The following is a 14,044-nucleotide window of genomic DNA, read 5'->3' as shown; positions in this document are numbered from 1 at the left end:
GGTCAACACTCACAGTCATCAGCACCAGACAGCACCACATCACTTTTAGCGGGGCTCACGGCTGGTCTCTACCTACCAGTTTAGCCATATGTGGGTGGCTTTTCAATGGCTGCAGGGCTAGGGCTTGCTTAGCAAATGGGGAGAAGTGGCCTTAGGAAAGTGAAGAAGGCTGCAGGACGAGGGCTGTACTGAGGAAGGAGGGTAGCCCAGGGTGTGTGTGGGGGCACATGTTCATCTGTGCAAGTGGCCTCAAGATGGTGAGGGCTGAGGAGGCAGTCTCCAGAGGAGATGAGGCCACATCGACATGTGAGGGTATGTGTGTGAGAATGGGTGGTGATGTCCCTTGAGCTGGCAGTAAGTGAGATGCCAGTGAATGTGTGATGGGCTTGAGTGTGTGAGTTTAGAGTGATGAGATGGTCGCCATACCCTGGCTTCACAGATGAGATCATTCATCCTCTATCTGCACTGGATGGCCAACCTCTTCTGTGCAGCATTGGCACTGCCACTGCCTCCCAAGCCTGGTTGGTCATGCCGTTGCCCGTCCTGCAGCCAGAGAGGGGGTACAGGATATCGCGGCAAGCCTCCACGGTGTCCAAAAGGCGTTCCAGTGATGCACCACTAAACCTGGGGGCTGCAGCCTTTTTGCCTTTTGTGGACATCTTCCCTGCAGTAGTCGTGGGCTGGAAGCACTGAGATGTGTGTGCGCGGCTGGACTTTAAATATGGCGGCGTGATGAAGCACGAGATGATGGTGTGGCCGTCGAATGAGAACCTGCCCATCATCGAAACAGCGTGTTCATCAGGAACGCATAACTAATGCGGCAGGTTTGGGACGATACAGCGTGAAAACCCACCATTGCAGCCGACGGGTAAAACATTAGGCAGAATTTTGCCCTCGGATGGTGGGCAGGCCCCACCGGCTCAGCGGCAGGCGGGCAGCCGAACTCCACCACCGAAACGGGGTCCGCCACCATTTTGAGTGGGCGGGCCAATTAAGGCCCACCCAGCGGCCTGCCCGACAGGAAGCGCATAGCGCTTCCTGTGCGGGGGGGTGGAGGGATTCCCCATCTGTCAAAGTGCGCTATTTCGTGCATGCATGCGTAAGAGCGTGCTGCTCCCTGAAGCAAAGTGCTGTCTCAGGGAGTTTACTGACAGGTAAGAAAAGGCAAAAAATAGAGAAATATTAAAATTATTAACATGTCCCCCTCATGTGACGATGTGACACGAGATGGGACATGTTAATAAGAAACACGTAAAGTTTATTAAATTTTTAAAAAACGGACATGAAACTTCATCCCGCCAGTATATGAAGTTTCATGAATAATCAGGAGCCCGCTGCGGCTCCTGGCCTGCCCACCTTAAGGTTGGACAGGCAGGGTCTTTAACAAGGTTAATTAGCCTGTCAATGGCCTTAATTGGCCATTGACAGGTTGGCGGGCGGACAGCTGATTTCACTGTCCGCCCGCCTTCCTGAAGATTTAAATGGACCGGGATGACATCGGGGATTCTTCCCGACGTCATCCCGCGTCATTTTCCTGTCGGCGAGCGGGCCCTGCCCCCAAATCGCCAAGGGGAAAATCCTGGCCATAGAGTCTGCAAAGGGGCATAGATGAATTAAGTGAGTGGGCAGAAAATTGGCAGATGGAATATAATGTGGGGAAAATGTGAGGTTGTCCATTTTGGAAGGAAGAGTAGAAAAGCAGAATATTTAAATAAAGAGAGGCTGCAGAACGTTGGAGTACAGAAGGATTTTTTATGTGTCCTTTTTTAAATTCTTTCACAGGTTGTGGGCATCGCTGGCTAAGTCAGCATTTATTGCCCATCCCTAATTGCCCTTGAAAAGGTGGTGGTGTACACGAATCACGAAAAGTTAGCATACACATACTGCAAGTAATTAGGAGCATTGTCAGCGAAAGGAGCGCTTGGCAACTGCTGTCTGCCCTACCTGTGACCGAGACTGTAGGTCGCGCATTGGACTCTTCAGTCACCTGAGAACTCATTTTAGTGTGGAAGCACTAAATCCCGAGGGATTGGCTAAAGAGAAGAATTAGGAAGACAAATGGAATGTTGACCTTCATTGCAAGAGAGATGGAATATAAAAGTAGGAAAGTCTTGCTACACCTGTACAGGTATTGGCAAGACCACACCTGGAGCACTGTACACACAAACACACACACACATACACACACACACCTACTTTACAATAAACCAGAAAAATATGAAAATTATTACACTCTCATGACACATGAGATTCTGAAAGAGCTTAACAGGGTAGTTGGTGAGAGGATGCTTCCCCTCTTGGGGGAATCTAGAACTAGGGGGCACAGTTTTTTTTTTGAAAAAAAGGGTCTCCCATTTAAGATGGAGATGAGGAGGAATTTCTTCTCTGAGGAGGAATTTCTTCTCTGAGGGTCTTGCACAGAGAGCAGTGGAAGCTGGATCATTGAATATATACAAGGCTGAGTTAGGCAGATGATTGATCTACAAGAGACTTGTGGAGAACAGGCAGGAAAATGGAGTTAAGGCCTCAATCAGAACACCCATGATCTTTTCAAATGGTGGAGCAGTCTCTCTGGGCTGAAAGCCCTGTTCCTGCTCCTACTACTTATGATCTTATGACTAAAGAAATGTGACAAAATAAATTATGATTCATTTTAAAGCTGGTTGCGGTTACAGAAAAGCCAAAAGGAGTGATAGGACTGATGACATCTAGAGGACAAAGTCACAGTGTTGGAGAAGGTTCTGTTGTCTTTACAGTACAAAGGTAAAGCACATGGCTTCCCATGAGTGTTAAGTCTCTGACCTTCCTAACATTTATATATTCACAGGTTTAGAGAAGATGAAGCAAACTATTCTCTGAATAGTGATGATCCACTGATATTCAAATCCACACTAGATAAAGATTATCACATTGCATCAAAATACATGGGTTTCACAGAAGACGATTTCATGAAAGTGGTAAGTTGATACTGAAATTCTAGCCCAAAAATTAAATTGAAAATTAAATATCTCATTTGGGGTTTTCTGGAAAGTAATGATTACCTTTATAAATAGGATTAATGTTGTTGTAGGTTTAAGCATTATATTAACTGGTTATTTAACGCTGACCTTGATATCCTGTACCTATTGCAGTTATGAAACAATGTGGAGAAGACACAAGAAATCTACTAACAGTGTAGTATTTAGATCAGGGGTGTCAAACTCAATTTACACGGTGATTCTGATCTAACATTCTGGCACTTGGTATCGGACAAATGCAGCAAAAGTTATTCCGGCAAACCAGGTAGAAATTGGTACGTGTTCACCCATATATTGGGCACAATGTATATGAATTTCTGAAAACCTGGTCCTGTATCTGATTTACACTGGCATCCTAGCTGGCACCCTAAATTGGTTCTCGTTGTTTTCAGGCATAATTGACAGCTGCCTGATGTCAACGTCGAATCAATTCAAATTTGGACCTATTTTAGGATCATTTTGCAAAATGTGTGAATAACCTGGTGGATCATGTGCTAGACATGTTCTGAATAGTTTCTCCAAATCAATAGCAACCTAAACAGTGGCCCATAGAGGAACTGCTGGAAGCCACTGTAAGAAATGGTAGGGAAAGTTTTAAAAAAAATTCTTCCCCTTTTGTGGACCATGGTGAAATAGGAATGCCACCCCCTCCTCCCCACCCAGCATCATAGCACAACTATTGGTCACAGCAGGCTCTTAAGTGACCAACCTGCATCTCACTCCTCCATGTATTGAAGTTTGTGATGTAAAGTTGGGGCTTGCAACTTGGGTGCAGTGAGTGCCTTTTGCAATGTCCCTTCTAAGCTGCACAGCATGCAATCTGAAGGTTCCCACACAAGTTGACTTCTATTTGCCTGTTCTTCATTTTCACATGATAACCTCCTTCTCCCCAACTCCAGGCCCAATCTCCTGACTGCTCACCCCATCCCATTTCTAATCTCAGTCTACTCCACCAGTCCCAAATCTCAGTACAATCTAACCAGTTCCTCCCACCCTCTTCCAGCGCACCCTGCTGTGTCACAATCTCTCCTCCACCTGTTGGTTCAGTCTCCAGTTGCCCCTAAGCAAGTGCTGCCCCAGACCGAGGGCTGTTGCTACTTGGAATTCAAAAGACACAATTCTACTGGGTTTTTAGAAGCAGTGCCTGGGAGGTTCATATCTGGGGCCAGGTGAAACTCTATACCTAACATTTCAATACCTGCTGATCACAGGTTTGGCTCATTTGTAAGGACTGGGCTGGCCTTTTAAAATGTTGACATGCAGCAAAATGCTTGCATGTGCTAAATTTGTTGCAGCAAAGATTAGCCTCCATCCCCTACAAACACAAATCACAGTAAACATATTCCAGGCCAGAGTGTTTTAATCTGTCTGCCGATTAACTGACTATCGCATTTACAAGCCGTAGGATACTTAATTAAATTAATTAAACACAAAAGGGGAGTTGTCACTGAGATTTTTTGATGTTGGAATCCTTTTAAGTGTGAACCATTTTAGCTTATTCTTCCTGTTGTTTGCTTAATAAGTGGAAGAATCAAAGAAAAGTCAAAAATGGGGAAAAGGTCTTTTGGCCCATTGAAGATCAATTACTGAGTTAATCAATTTCTTGACAAATCTGAGCATCTGAAAAACCTTTAATAACAAATTATATGTTCTTGGGTGGATCAGTAGGAGGTAGGCTTGTCCCTCTATTTTCTTTAGCAGTGAACTCCTGATCTTAGCTAAGGCACTGAGAAGTACCAACATGAGTCAACAGGATTCCTGAAGACTTCCTAGCAATTTTAATTACAAAATTTATGTTGGAGTGAAGGAGAAATCAAAGTTTAAGTTGCTTTCTAAGGAATGTCATGTTTTCTATAAAAAATATTTGAATACAAATAACTGGTTCATAACTGACGTTTTGTATGCTAACTTACAGAATATTAATGCAGCTAGATCCTGCTTTCTCCCTGATAAGGAAAAAGAAGAACTTCTATCCATATTATACGAGGCTTATGGGATGGTACAAAGCACTGTGTGTTAAATAACTACTGGCAAATCACCAATACAAATAGGAAATTACTTTTCCAAGTGATGTATCCAATTGCAGACTGAAAATTGAAATTATCCGATAATATTCCTTTAACTGTCCAAATTGTGACTATTGTGGAATACAACATTCTTTGCAAAGTGAAGTGTGATCTAAATTGTCTTTTAACTTTCAATGATTTTCAAGTTCTTTGCAATCAAGAATGTAAACAAAATTAAATCACAATGTCCTAAGTTATTTGGATAATGATTTTAAAGAATCATTTAAAATGCACAGAACATTGTTTCATAATTTATATGTTCTACATTAAGGGATTTTATAGCCTGGTACTTCAATTACACGTATTCCAAATGATTACTAAACTATGACCAATAAAAGATTTTTAATGCAGCTGATTCATTCAATTATATTGGTTAGTTCCAGTTGCACACCCAGAATTATGGAAAAATTCCCGCATACGGGATACCAACTTGCGCACTATGGATTTCATATCAATAAGCACAACATAAGAACACTGCATCATCATGCTAATCTAATGTATGTGAACAGAAATTGTTTGCTCAGTCAATGCCTTGTAGAATACGATGGGAAAGAGAGAATGCGGGAAGCCTGACCTGTTTTGACAAAGGGCCCATTTGGTCTTTCAGGAATTAATTCGTATCAGCGATGATTGGAAATGGGTTGATGCTCCATTAATTAGTAATGGTTGAGCATAGTTTCATTTACAATCTAGGGCTTCAGAATAATTAGTTTATTGTTATTGAGAAGTGAAGCATTCCAATTTTTAGAAATGGAAGACCAAAAGCAGACCCTCCACATATTTCAGTGGTTTTGTTATATCCCTGATCTGGATCTTTCATGGTTTAAATAATTGGGGACTTATAGCGTATTGTGCTAGTGTGTTCAGTATATTTATGTTTAGTTATAAAAACTAAATTTAAAGTTTTTTTCCTATTGCTGCAATTAGTATACATAACTATACAGGTAATCTACTAGAGCATTCACAAAATATCATTGTGTGTCTCATATACATTACTGCATATCCTTTATACTATACTACCAGCTACTTTCAGCTTGCACCTCTTCCACCAGGAACCAGTTACATTCTCAACATTTCAGTAAACATTCAGGTGTAATTTTTTGACTGCAAAGTCATAAGGTTCAACTGTGAACATTACAGCTGTGTTATCCTTGCTGTAGTGATATCATGACACTGAGATATGTTTCATTTGATATGGAAACAAAGGTAGTTATCATTGTCTCAGCATTGCACTTTCTTGGAAGGCTTATTAATGAAGCATTTTGTGCAGCTGTTTTTTCAAATTGTTGTGCAAAACACTTCCACAGTTTACTCAGATCACACTGCCACTGTATACCACTGAAAGTTGAGTATTGGAAAAATATTTAAATACCTTTCCAAAACTTTACAATGAGAACAATTCAAAATTGATGTCCTCCTTTAAATGTATGAAAGGAAGTGCTGGCACACGCCTTTTATATGTCACTCCTATAAGAAGTGCAGCTATTGTACATATACAGAATTCACGTCTACTGAAGCATTTTTTACATATGGATAATTTGTAAAATGTACAAAAAATAATTTCAAATTTGAGGCTTTTTCAAAACTGTTTCAAACTAATCTTGAATTCCAATTGTATTTGTCTAAATCTCCATCTCTATACTGTTAGTTAGAACTTATCAATGTCTAACAGAGCATAGCTAACAATTCCATAAATGACACTCCTTTACAGAAGATTCATTAAAAAAGACTTGATTAGAATTTTGACTGCAAATGGTCTGATTTTAGACACTGAATTGATGTGTAAAAATGATTTATAAAGTGGAATTAAGCAAACAACTTATAATATTAAAATAAATCCTTTTAAAAAAAAACTAATGCTATGTTGTTTATATATTTATTGCTACTGGAGTCCTCAAAAGGTGAAAGAGAAAACTTTCAACAAGGCTGAGTTATTAACATTTAGCATATAAAATAATTCTATAAATGTGTCTAAAAGGAGGCTAGGAACAACTCATTTAAAGATGAAGTGTCGTTTGGGAACAGCTTACATGGTTCTTCTTTTGCATACATGTATTATTTCTATTTGTGAGGTGATTGAAATGAAGGAGAAGTGAAAATTAAGATTATTTGAATCCTAATTTTTATTCATTCATGGGGTGTGACTTCTCTAGCGAGGCAGAGCATTTTATTGCCCATGTACAGCATAACTTTCTCACATTTTCATTGGAAATAAATTAGTACAAAGTAATTAGAATCTAAAATCTAACATTACTTTAGTTAAAGGGGAAATTAAATATTGAAAGAGGCAAGAATGTCAGATAAAATAAATTTCCACCATGGGATGTCCCAAAGCACTTTATGGTCAATGAAATAGTTTTGAAGTGTAACCACCTTTGTAATGTGGAAAATGCAGCAGACAATTTGTGCACAGCAAGGTTCCAAAAATAACAATCAAATAATGACCACATAATCTGTGTTTACTGATTTTGGTTGAGGGATAAGCATGGGAGAGCTTTCCTACTTTCGGTCCAGTTGCGCCGGTCACAGCGGCAGGGGATCTGACTGAAATTTTGCAACTTAAAAGAAAGGAATTGATCTAAGTTTCAAGAGCTGTTTGTGCTGAGGAGAGAGAGAGAAAGGGGGTACCCCTAGGGCAGTTAGTGAGTAGTGACAGGCAGTAGCAGAGAAAACGTGAGCTTCAGTCAGTTTGACTGTCCCTATAGGCGGAGCCTCCAAGACCCCTTTATTCCCCCCGCTGCTACTTGAAGCTTCGTTTAGAGTTAAGTTCAATATTATAGGAATATAAATACATACCATTATATGTGTGTTTGTTTGTGTGCAAGGAAGCATTTGTATGTGAGCTTTAATGTGTTTTCGTCCCTAAATTGTCATTTGTGTGTGTATTTCAGCACTTTAGAGTCAAAAGCCCCATATTAGATTAAAGGAAAAGTATACTCAGACATTCCAAAGTTTTGAGTATAAGGTTTGAGTTGAGATTTCTGGCAAAAATCACAATTTGAAGGTATTGTAAAGATAAAACATGGCTTGCCTTGAGATGAACCAACCCTTGTACCATCCCCTTGCAGACTAGTAGGGAATAACCCTCATCACCAGCTTCCAAGCTGATTGGGATTGATACATATGAGTTGGTATTCTAAAATTCTGAGGGAAAAAAAGATTACCTGAAATTCAAAAGGATTCTAGGAAAACCAAAAGACATAAACACACAGCCTAGGTGGTTCCAATGGATAAAAAGGGGTTTCTTTTGAAGAGATTAATTAAATATTAAAGGAAATCTGCATTCCAAAAGCACTGTAATTTGAATTTGGGACAATCTTGAAATGTAAAGTGCAGTGTAATTTAACAGGTTACTTTTGAATAACGAGGATGCTATCCAAAGATAAAGAATGTGTCGGTAAACTTTTGGGACTTCTAATCTGGATATAAATCATTACACATGAAAAAGAGGTTGTTTTGATTTTGCCAGTGTAAATTACAGTTCTTACAAAGTTTAAAATTTTGAGGTTTGGTTCTTGATAAAGTTCTCAAAAGGGAATTTTCATTTTAAAAGGCTTTTGACAACAATTGGCACTAATTCAAATGCTGCAAGCTTTTGTATTTGTAAGTCTGTTCCCAAAATATGAAGTTAAGCTCAAGACCTTGACAAAGTTTGGCAGAAATCCACTTTTTGGCCGAGTTAATGAATCTGGGATAATGCTAAAACAAACAGTCAGACATAATTTAGTGGGTTACTTTTGAGACAATAAGATGTTGTTTGAGAAGAAGATAAGGAAGCAAAACATGTCAATGCTTGATTTCTGTTTCAAAACTGTTATGAGAATACTTTATTAGACTGTAAAGTCTCTCCAGGCAACCTGAACAAGATAGGATGGTAGCTATTGCATGTGTAAAATGGTATGAGGAAAGAATTAAGGGTAGAAGAAAGAGATGGCGAAAGAGGACACCATAATGTACAAACTGTTTTAAGGGAACTGAATTTGATAATCTGGCCATCAACTGAGACATTGGAACTGCACAGGGGGAGATAAGCAAAGATCTAGAGATAGAGATCCCCGTTGACATGGAATAATTAATATGGCCTAAAGAGTAAGGAAACATTTTAAATGATCAAGACAATAGAGAAACTGACCTCAAGAGAATCTTAGGATGATCGTGGTCAGGAAAAAAAAACCTTAGAGGTAAAATTATTCAGTATCTGTAGTTGAGGCAATTGAAGGGTAAAGAGAAATAATACTTAACAATTTACCACAAGATGGATACAGGTAAAGAGAAAGCTGTGAAAAGGCTAAATAGATGTCTAACTGACTATTTTAATATGCACGCGAGCTACAAAGAGTAAGACCACAGGATTAACCCCCTGATGACAGGCAGAGTTAAGCAGCTCCCAGAGAGAACTGCCATTGGAAGTGAAGATAGTGAGCCATTGAAAGACAGGATAAGAAGGTGCATTGTAGAGTTGTGTAGACAGCTTAAGGAATTGAGGTCTGACATGAGACAGCAGCAGGAGATAGTAAACTGGAAGGAGTGGGGTGCCTACACAGATGGATTCAGATCAGGGAACTCATTTCACAGGGAGAGTCATTAAAGAAATGTGTCATCTTATGGAGATTAAACAGAAATTCCATATTCCTTACCATCCCCAGAGTTCAGGGACGGTGGAAAAAATGAATTGAACTTTAAAAACATCTGTAGCCAAAGCAATTCAGGAGACAGGGAGCAGCTGGGCCACAGTATTGCCCAGCATTCTGATGCACCTTAGGGCTACACCAAATAGGTCCACTGGGTTCACCCCATTGAATTGATAACAGGGAGGGCCATGCAGATACCTGAAGGCATTATAGTAGAAGGAGGAGGTGTAGGGCCACTGAAAGGAAGAATACAGGACAATGTAAGGGAATTAAGTGAGCAATCACATGAGTTGAGAGAGGAAGTTAGGGACTGACAGATGATCAAGGATATGGAAACAGGCAAATCCAAAGAGCAACAACGGACCCCCCCCACCAAGTGGGGAATAAGGTGATGGTCAGCGTGAGCCCTGAGCGAACTGGGTTTGCCCCAGGTGGCATGGACCATACGAGGTAAATATGACAGGTGATGCGTGTGCACTTGTAGATATGAAAATGGGAAATAAGTGGAGGCATTACACACAGTTAAAGATATATGATGAATCACCAAGCGGTAATTAGACAACAGGAGCCAATGTTAATGTTTCCACAGGTCCGTGATCCTGGCTATGGGCATGTCAGCTCTGGCATGGGAAATACCAACCATCAAAGTCAATAATGACACCTGCCTTCACCCTGGGCAGTAGGTACTACTTCCTCAAGGAGGAAGTGGGGAATGGATAAGAAAGCCCAACACCTGGATTATGGATCAAGTCACTACACGGACACATCAAACGAACAATTGGGAACAGGACACCCACATGTGATCACACAAAGAGTTGTAAGAGTACTTTACATTTAACAGCACCAGGGCAGCCAGTTTGATTGACACCACTCGAGTGTAACAACGGGAATTTCATGGGATGGTGGTACTTACCCAAGGGTAAGGACAATGGTGAACATACACCCCCCATACAATAGAACTGGACTGGGTTGGTGGAATGGGGGATGTACCAGTTTTTCATCAACAAGCATTTGGATGTATCAAGAGATTAATGTGACTACCGGATGGACAGACCTACCTCCCTTTGTTTGGGAACTGGGTCTTGAGGGACAATATTGTCAAGAAACATGTAAATATGTGATTGTTATGATACACAATGTTGTACTTTGACTACTAGTGGCTATCAAAGACCCAGTCAATGTCCAGAAGTAGTAAGTTCCCCCCTGGATGGTATAGTCAGGATAGGAAAGTGAAAATCACTATTACATGATGTAACTATGGTCTCTCTGGAAGTGACATACAATGTATTACATACCACTTGTCACAGCCACCAGAATTCCATAAAATGGGCTAGAAGCCAACTGAAGAGGATAGTCAATGACTATAAATTTCGAATCATTCTGGGAATTAGAGCAAAAGCACAAGTTAGGTTAAAAAGAAGTATATTAGGAGACATCGGAGGGCTATTTGGGAGTGCCAATTCCATACTTAATTCAGGTCAGATTTATGACTTAAATGATTATGCCTCCTGGGTGGCTGCTGAGACGACCCGAGGACTGCACTACAGTGCGCACGGAACAGAGCATGCCCTGACATCCGTGGAGCTACAAGGAGAAGGTCTGCTACAGATTCTTAGGCAGACTGCAGATGGGATAATAGTCACAGCCGAATCACAAGCCACAGGGAAGGCATGCGATATGCTAGCACGAAATCTAATTGATGGAGTAAAATCCGACATAGAGGATATCAGGTTCGGAACAATTCCCGAACACATGTTCGAGTCAGTTTACCAATTAAACCTCATCAATTTATGCAAGGAGCGGCAGGAATTGGTAATTATGCAACCTCAAGTTGGAGGAGAGGATGGAGTTATAAAATTTATCATGGCCATTCCCCAAGAACATCATCCAAATGGGTCTTCCCTGAACAGCTGTAGGTTCGAGTCCCTAGGAGTAGATAAAGTGGGAATGGTATTCCACGTAGGTCTACGTGGATATATATCCTATGTAAAAGACATGGTACTGATGAGTACTAGAGATTGTTGTTCAGAATCAAGAAATTACATTGTGTGCTCATGCCAAACGCTGGAGGTATTTACAAACACAAGCAAAGTTACATTCACCGCTTTACCAATTCAGGAAGCATTTAAGGCAATGGTGCTTCCTCAACTCAATGGCTGAGTTCCTTTATGGGGATTTACTTTGTGCTACCAACATAAAACCTGGAAAGGGACTCTCCAGCCACAGACAGTAACAAACCAAAGGTACGCATCAATTCCCCGACCTATGCATACTCCAAGGAAGAAGACAGGCGAAGGGAAAGTTAGGCTATACAACCAGGTGGTTTAGAATTCCTCTGGCAGTCTGGACGACTGGCCACCCGAAGGACCAGAAGAGGAATTCTCAACTTAAGGTGTGGCCAGCTTGGGCTTTGCCAAGGGCCAAAAGGGGAGACTGTTAGGGGAAAATTAAAAATGCTAAAAGAGAACACTGTAAGAATTTGCTGAAGAACACTTAAAATCTTCAGGCAGACATGGCTGCTAAGCATATTAAGAGTTGACGATTACCAGATGAACATTGCACAGCCTTGAGAGTCAGACTAAAGACACAAGAAAGGACATAAATTAGATTAAGTGCGCTCCTCTCTCACATAGGAAAGGGGCAAATGGTTTTAGCTTAGATATGGGAAGATGAACAATGGACAAAGAGGGGGCTTTGATGAAACACAAACAGTCTTGAGCTGTGAGAACCAAGGTCTTTACGTACATGTTTTAATTTTGATTGGATAATATAATTATGTATACATCCTTTAGAATAATTGATTAGCAAAATCACATGTTTATGTACTCAATAGGATAGAGTTAGCATGAGACCGGTGTGTCGGTTACCGATTGGATGTATTCAAATGTATTATGATAATAAAAAGTACAAGAGTAATGAAATGTAATCAATCTGGGAGCTGTGTCTTCATTCTTAGGAATGATTGTGGCTCCCTTGCATATGCTTGAATAAAACCAGTTAAAGGAAGCCTGAATCTCTGTGGTTGCTGTGTGATCGGGGATTGTAAGTTCTCCTCTTCAACTGGCCTATGTAGTAGTTGCTGGATTGGAGGGAGTACCATCTTCAGGGACAGTTCGTGTTTTGCCCATGCGTGGTTCACAGAGCCAGTTGGCCATTTAAATTAGCAGCTGCCTCCACTGAAGTCATTTTTTTTGTAGCAGAGTTGACCTGGTAAGGGCAGGTCTGCACTTTGTGCATTGTTAGGAATAATATATAGCATTAAGTTTAATTTATATTTATATTTGTCTGTTAAGAAAGATGGCACATGGAATTGGTTTCATTTAGTTTTTTGGTAAGCTAGGTGCCGGGAAGTCTAGAGAGCCTCCAAGCCAAAAGGTCAGGTTTTCAGGATTTGTTTGTATATATGCATTTTTAATGAGGTTTTACAACCCTTGAAGTGAAGAGATGGGTTACAAAGGTGTTAGTATAGTGATTTTGGAGAAAAAACACAAAGTAGAAAAAAACTGCTATTGCTAGTGACAGGGGTCCAGTGACACACAGAGACACAGGGAAAGACAGGAAAGAAGATCAGAGTGTGTATGTCAGAGTGAAGACAGGAGTTCTCAGCTCTCTAATAAGAAATTTTGCAAGGCTGCTGGGAAACTGAGTTTTGGAAACTCGTGTTTGTTCTGCAGTTGAAGTCCTAGTTTTGCAAGGAACCCTAGCAAAACTGGAGTCAATGGGAATCAGGAGGAAAGCTCTTTGCTGGTTGGAGTCATACCTAGCACAAAGGAAGATGGTTGTGGTTGTTGGAGGTCAGTCATCTCAGCTCCAGGACATCACTGCAGGAGTTCCTCAGGGTAGTGTCCTCGGCCCAACCATCTTCAGCTACTTCATCAATGACCTTCCTTTCACCGTAAAGTCAGAAGTGGGGATGTTCGCTGATGATTGCACAATGTTCAGCACCATTCGCGACTCCTCAGATACTGAAGCAGTCCAAGTACAAATGCAGCAAGACCTAGCCAATATCCAGGCTTGGGCTGACAAGTGGCAAGTAACATTCGCACCACACAAGTGTCAGGCAATGACCATCTCCAACAAGTGAAAACCCAACCATCGCCCCTTGATGTTCAATGGCATTACCATCACTGAATCCTCCAATATCAACATTCTGGGGGTTACCATTGACCAGAAACATAACTGGACTAGCCATGTAAATACTGTGGCCACAAGAGCAGGTCAGAGGCTAGGAATAGTGTAACAAGTAACCCACCTCCTGACTTCTCAAAGGCTGTCCCCACCATCTACAAGGCACAAGCCAGGAGTGTGATGGTATACTCCCCACTTGCCT

General features: G+C 41.0%; 1 protein-coding gene across 1 annotated transcript in view; it reads left to right on the top strand.

Moving 5' to 3' along the window:
• LOC144688555 (adenosine deaminase-like) overlaps positions 1 to 5,431 on the top strand; it is a 100,327-nt gene extending 94,896 nt beyond the window's left edge. The window contains exons 10-11 of the mRNA XM_078555282.1: positions 2,828 to 2,957; positions 4,933 to 5,431. Coding sequence (XP_078411408.1) covers positions 2,828 to 2,957; positions 4,933 to 5,037 — 235 coding nt within the window. The 3' untranslated portion in view covers positions 5,038 to 5,431. The remainder of the gene's footprint in view (positions 1 to 2,827; positions 2,958 to 4,932) is intronic.
• Positions 5,432 to 14,044: the final 8,613 nt, after the last annotated feature.

Source organism: Cetorhinus maximus, chromosome 13, assembly GCF_964194155.1.
Source record: "Cetorhinus maximus chromosome 13, sCetMax3.hap1.1, whole genome shotgun sequence".
In the NCBI taxonomy this organism is placed as follows: Eukaryota; Metazoa; Chordata; class Chondrichthyes; order Lamniformes; family Cetorhinidae; genus Cetorhinus; species Cetorhinus maximus.
The sequence above is the reverse complement of the archived record's forward strand: the minus strand, read 5'-3'. Positions and strand labels throughout refer to the sequence as shown.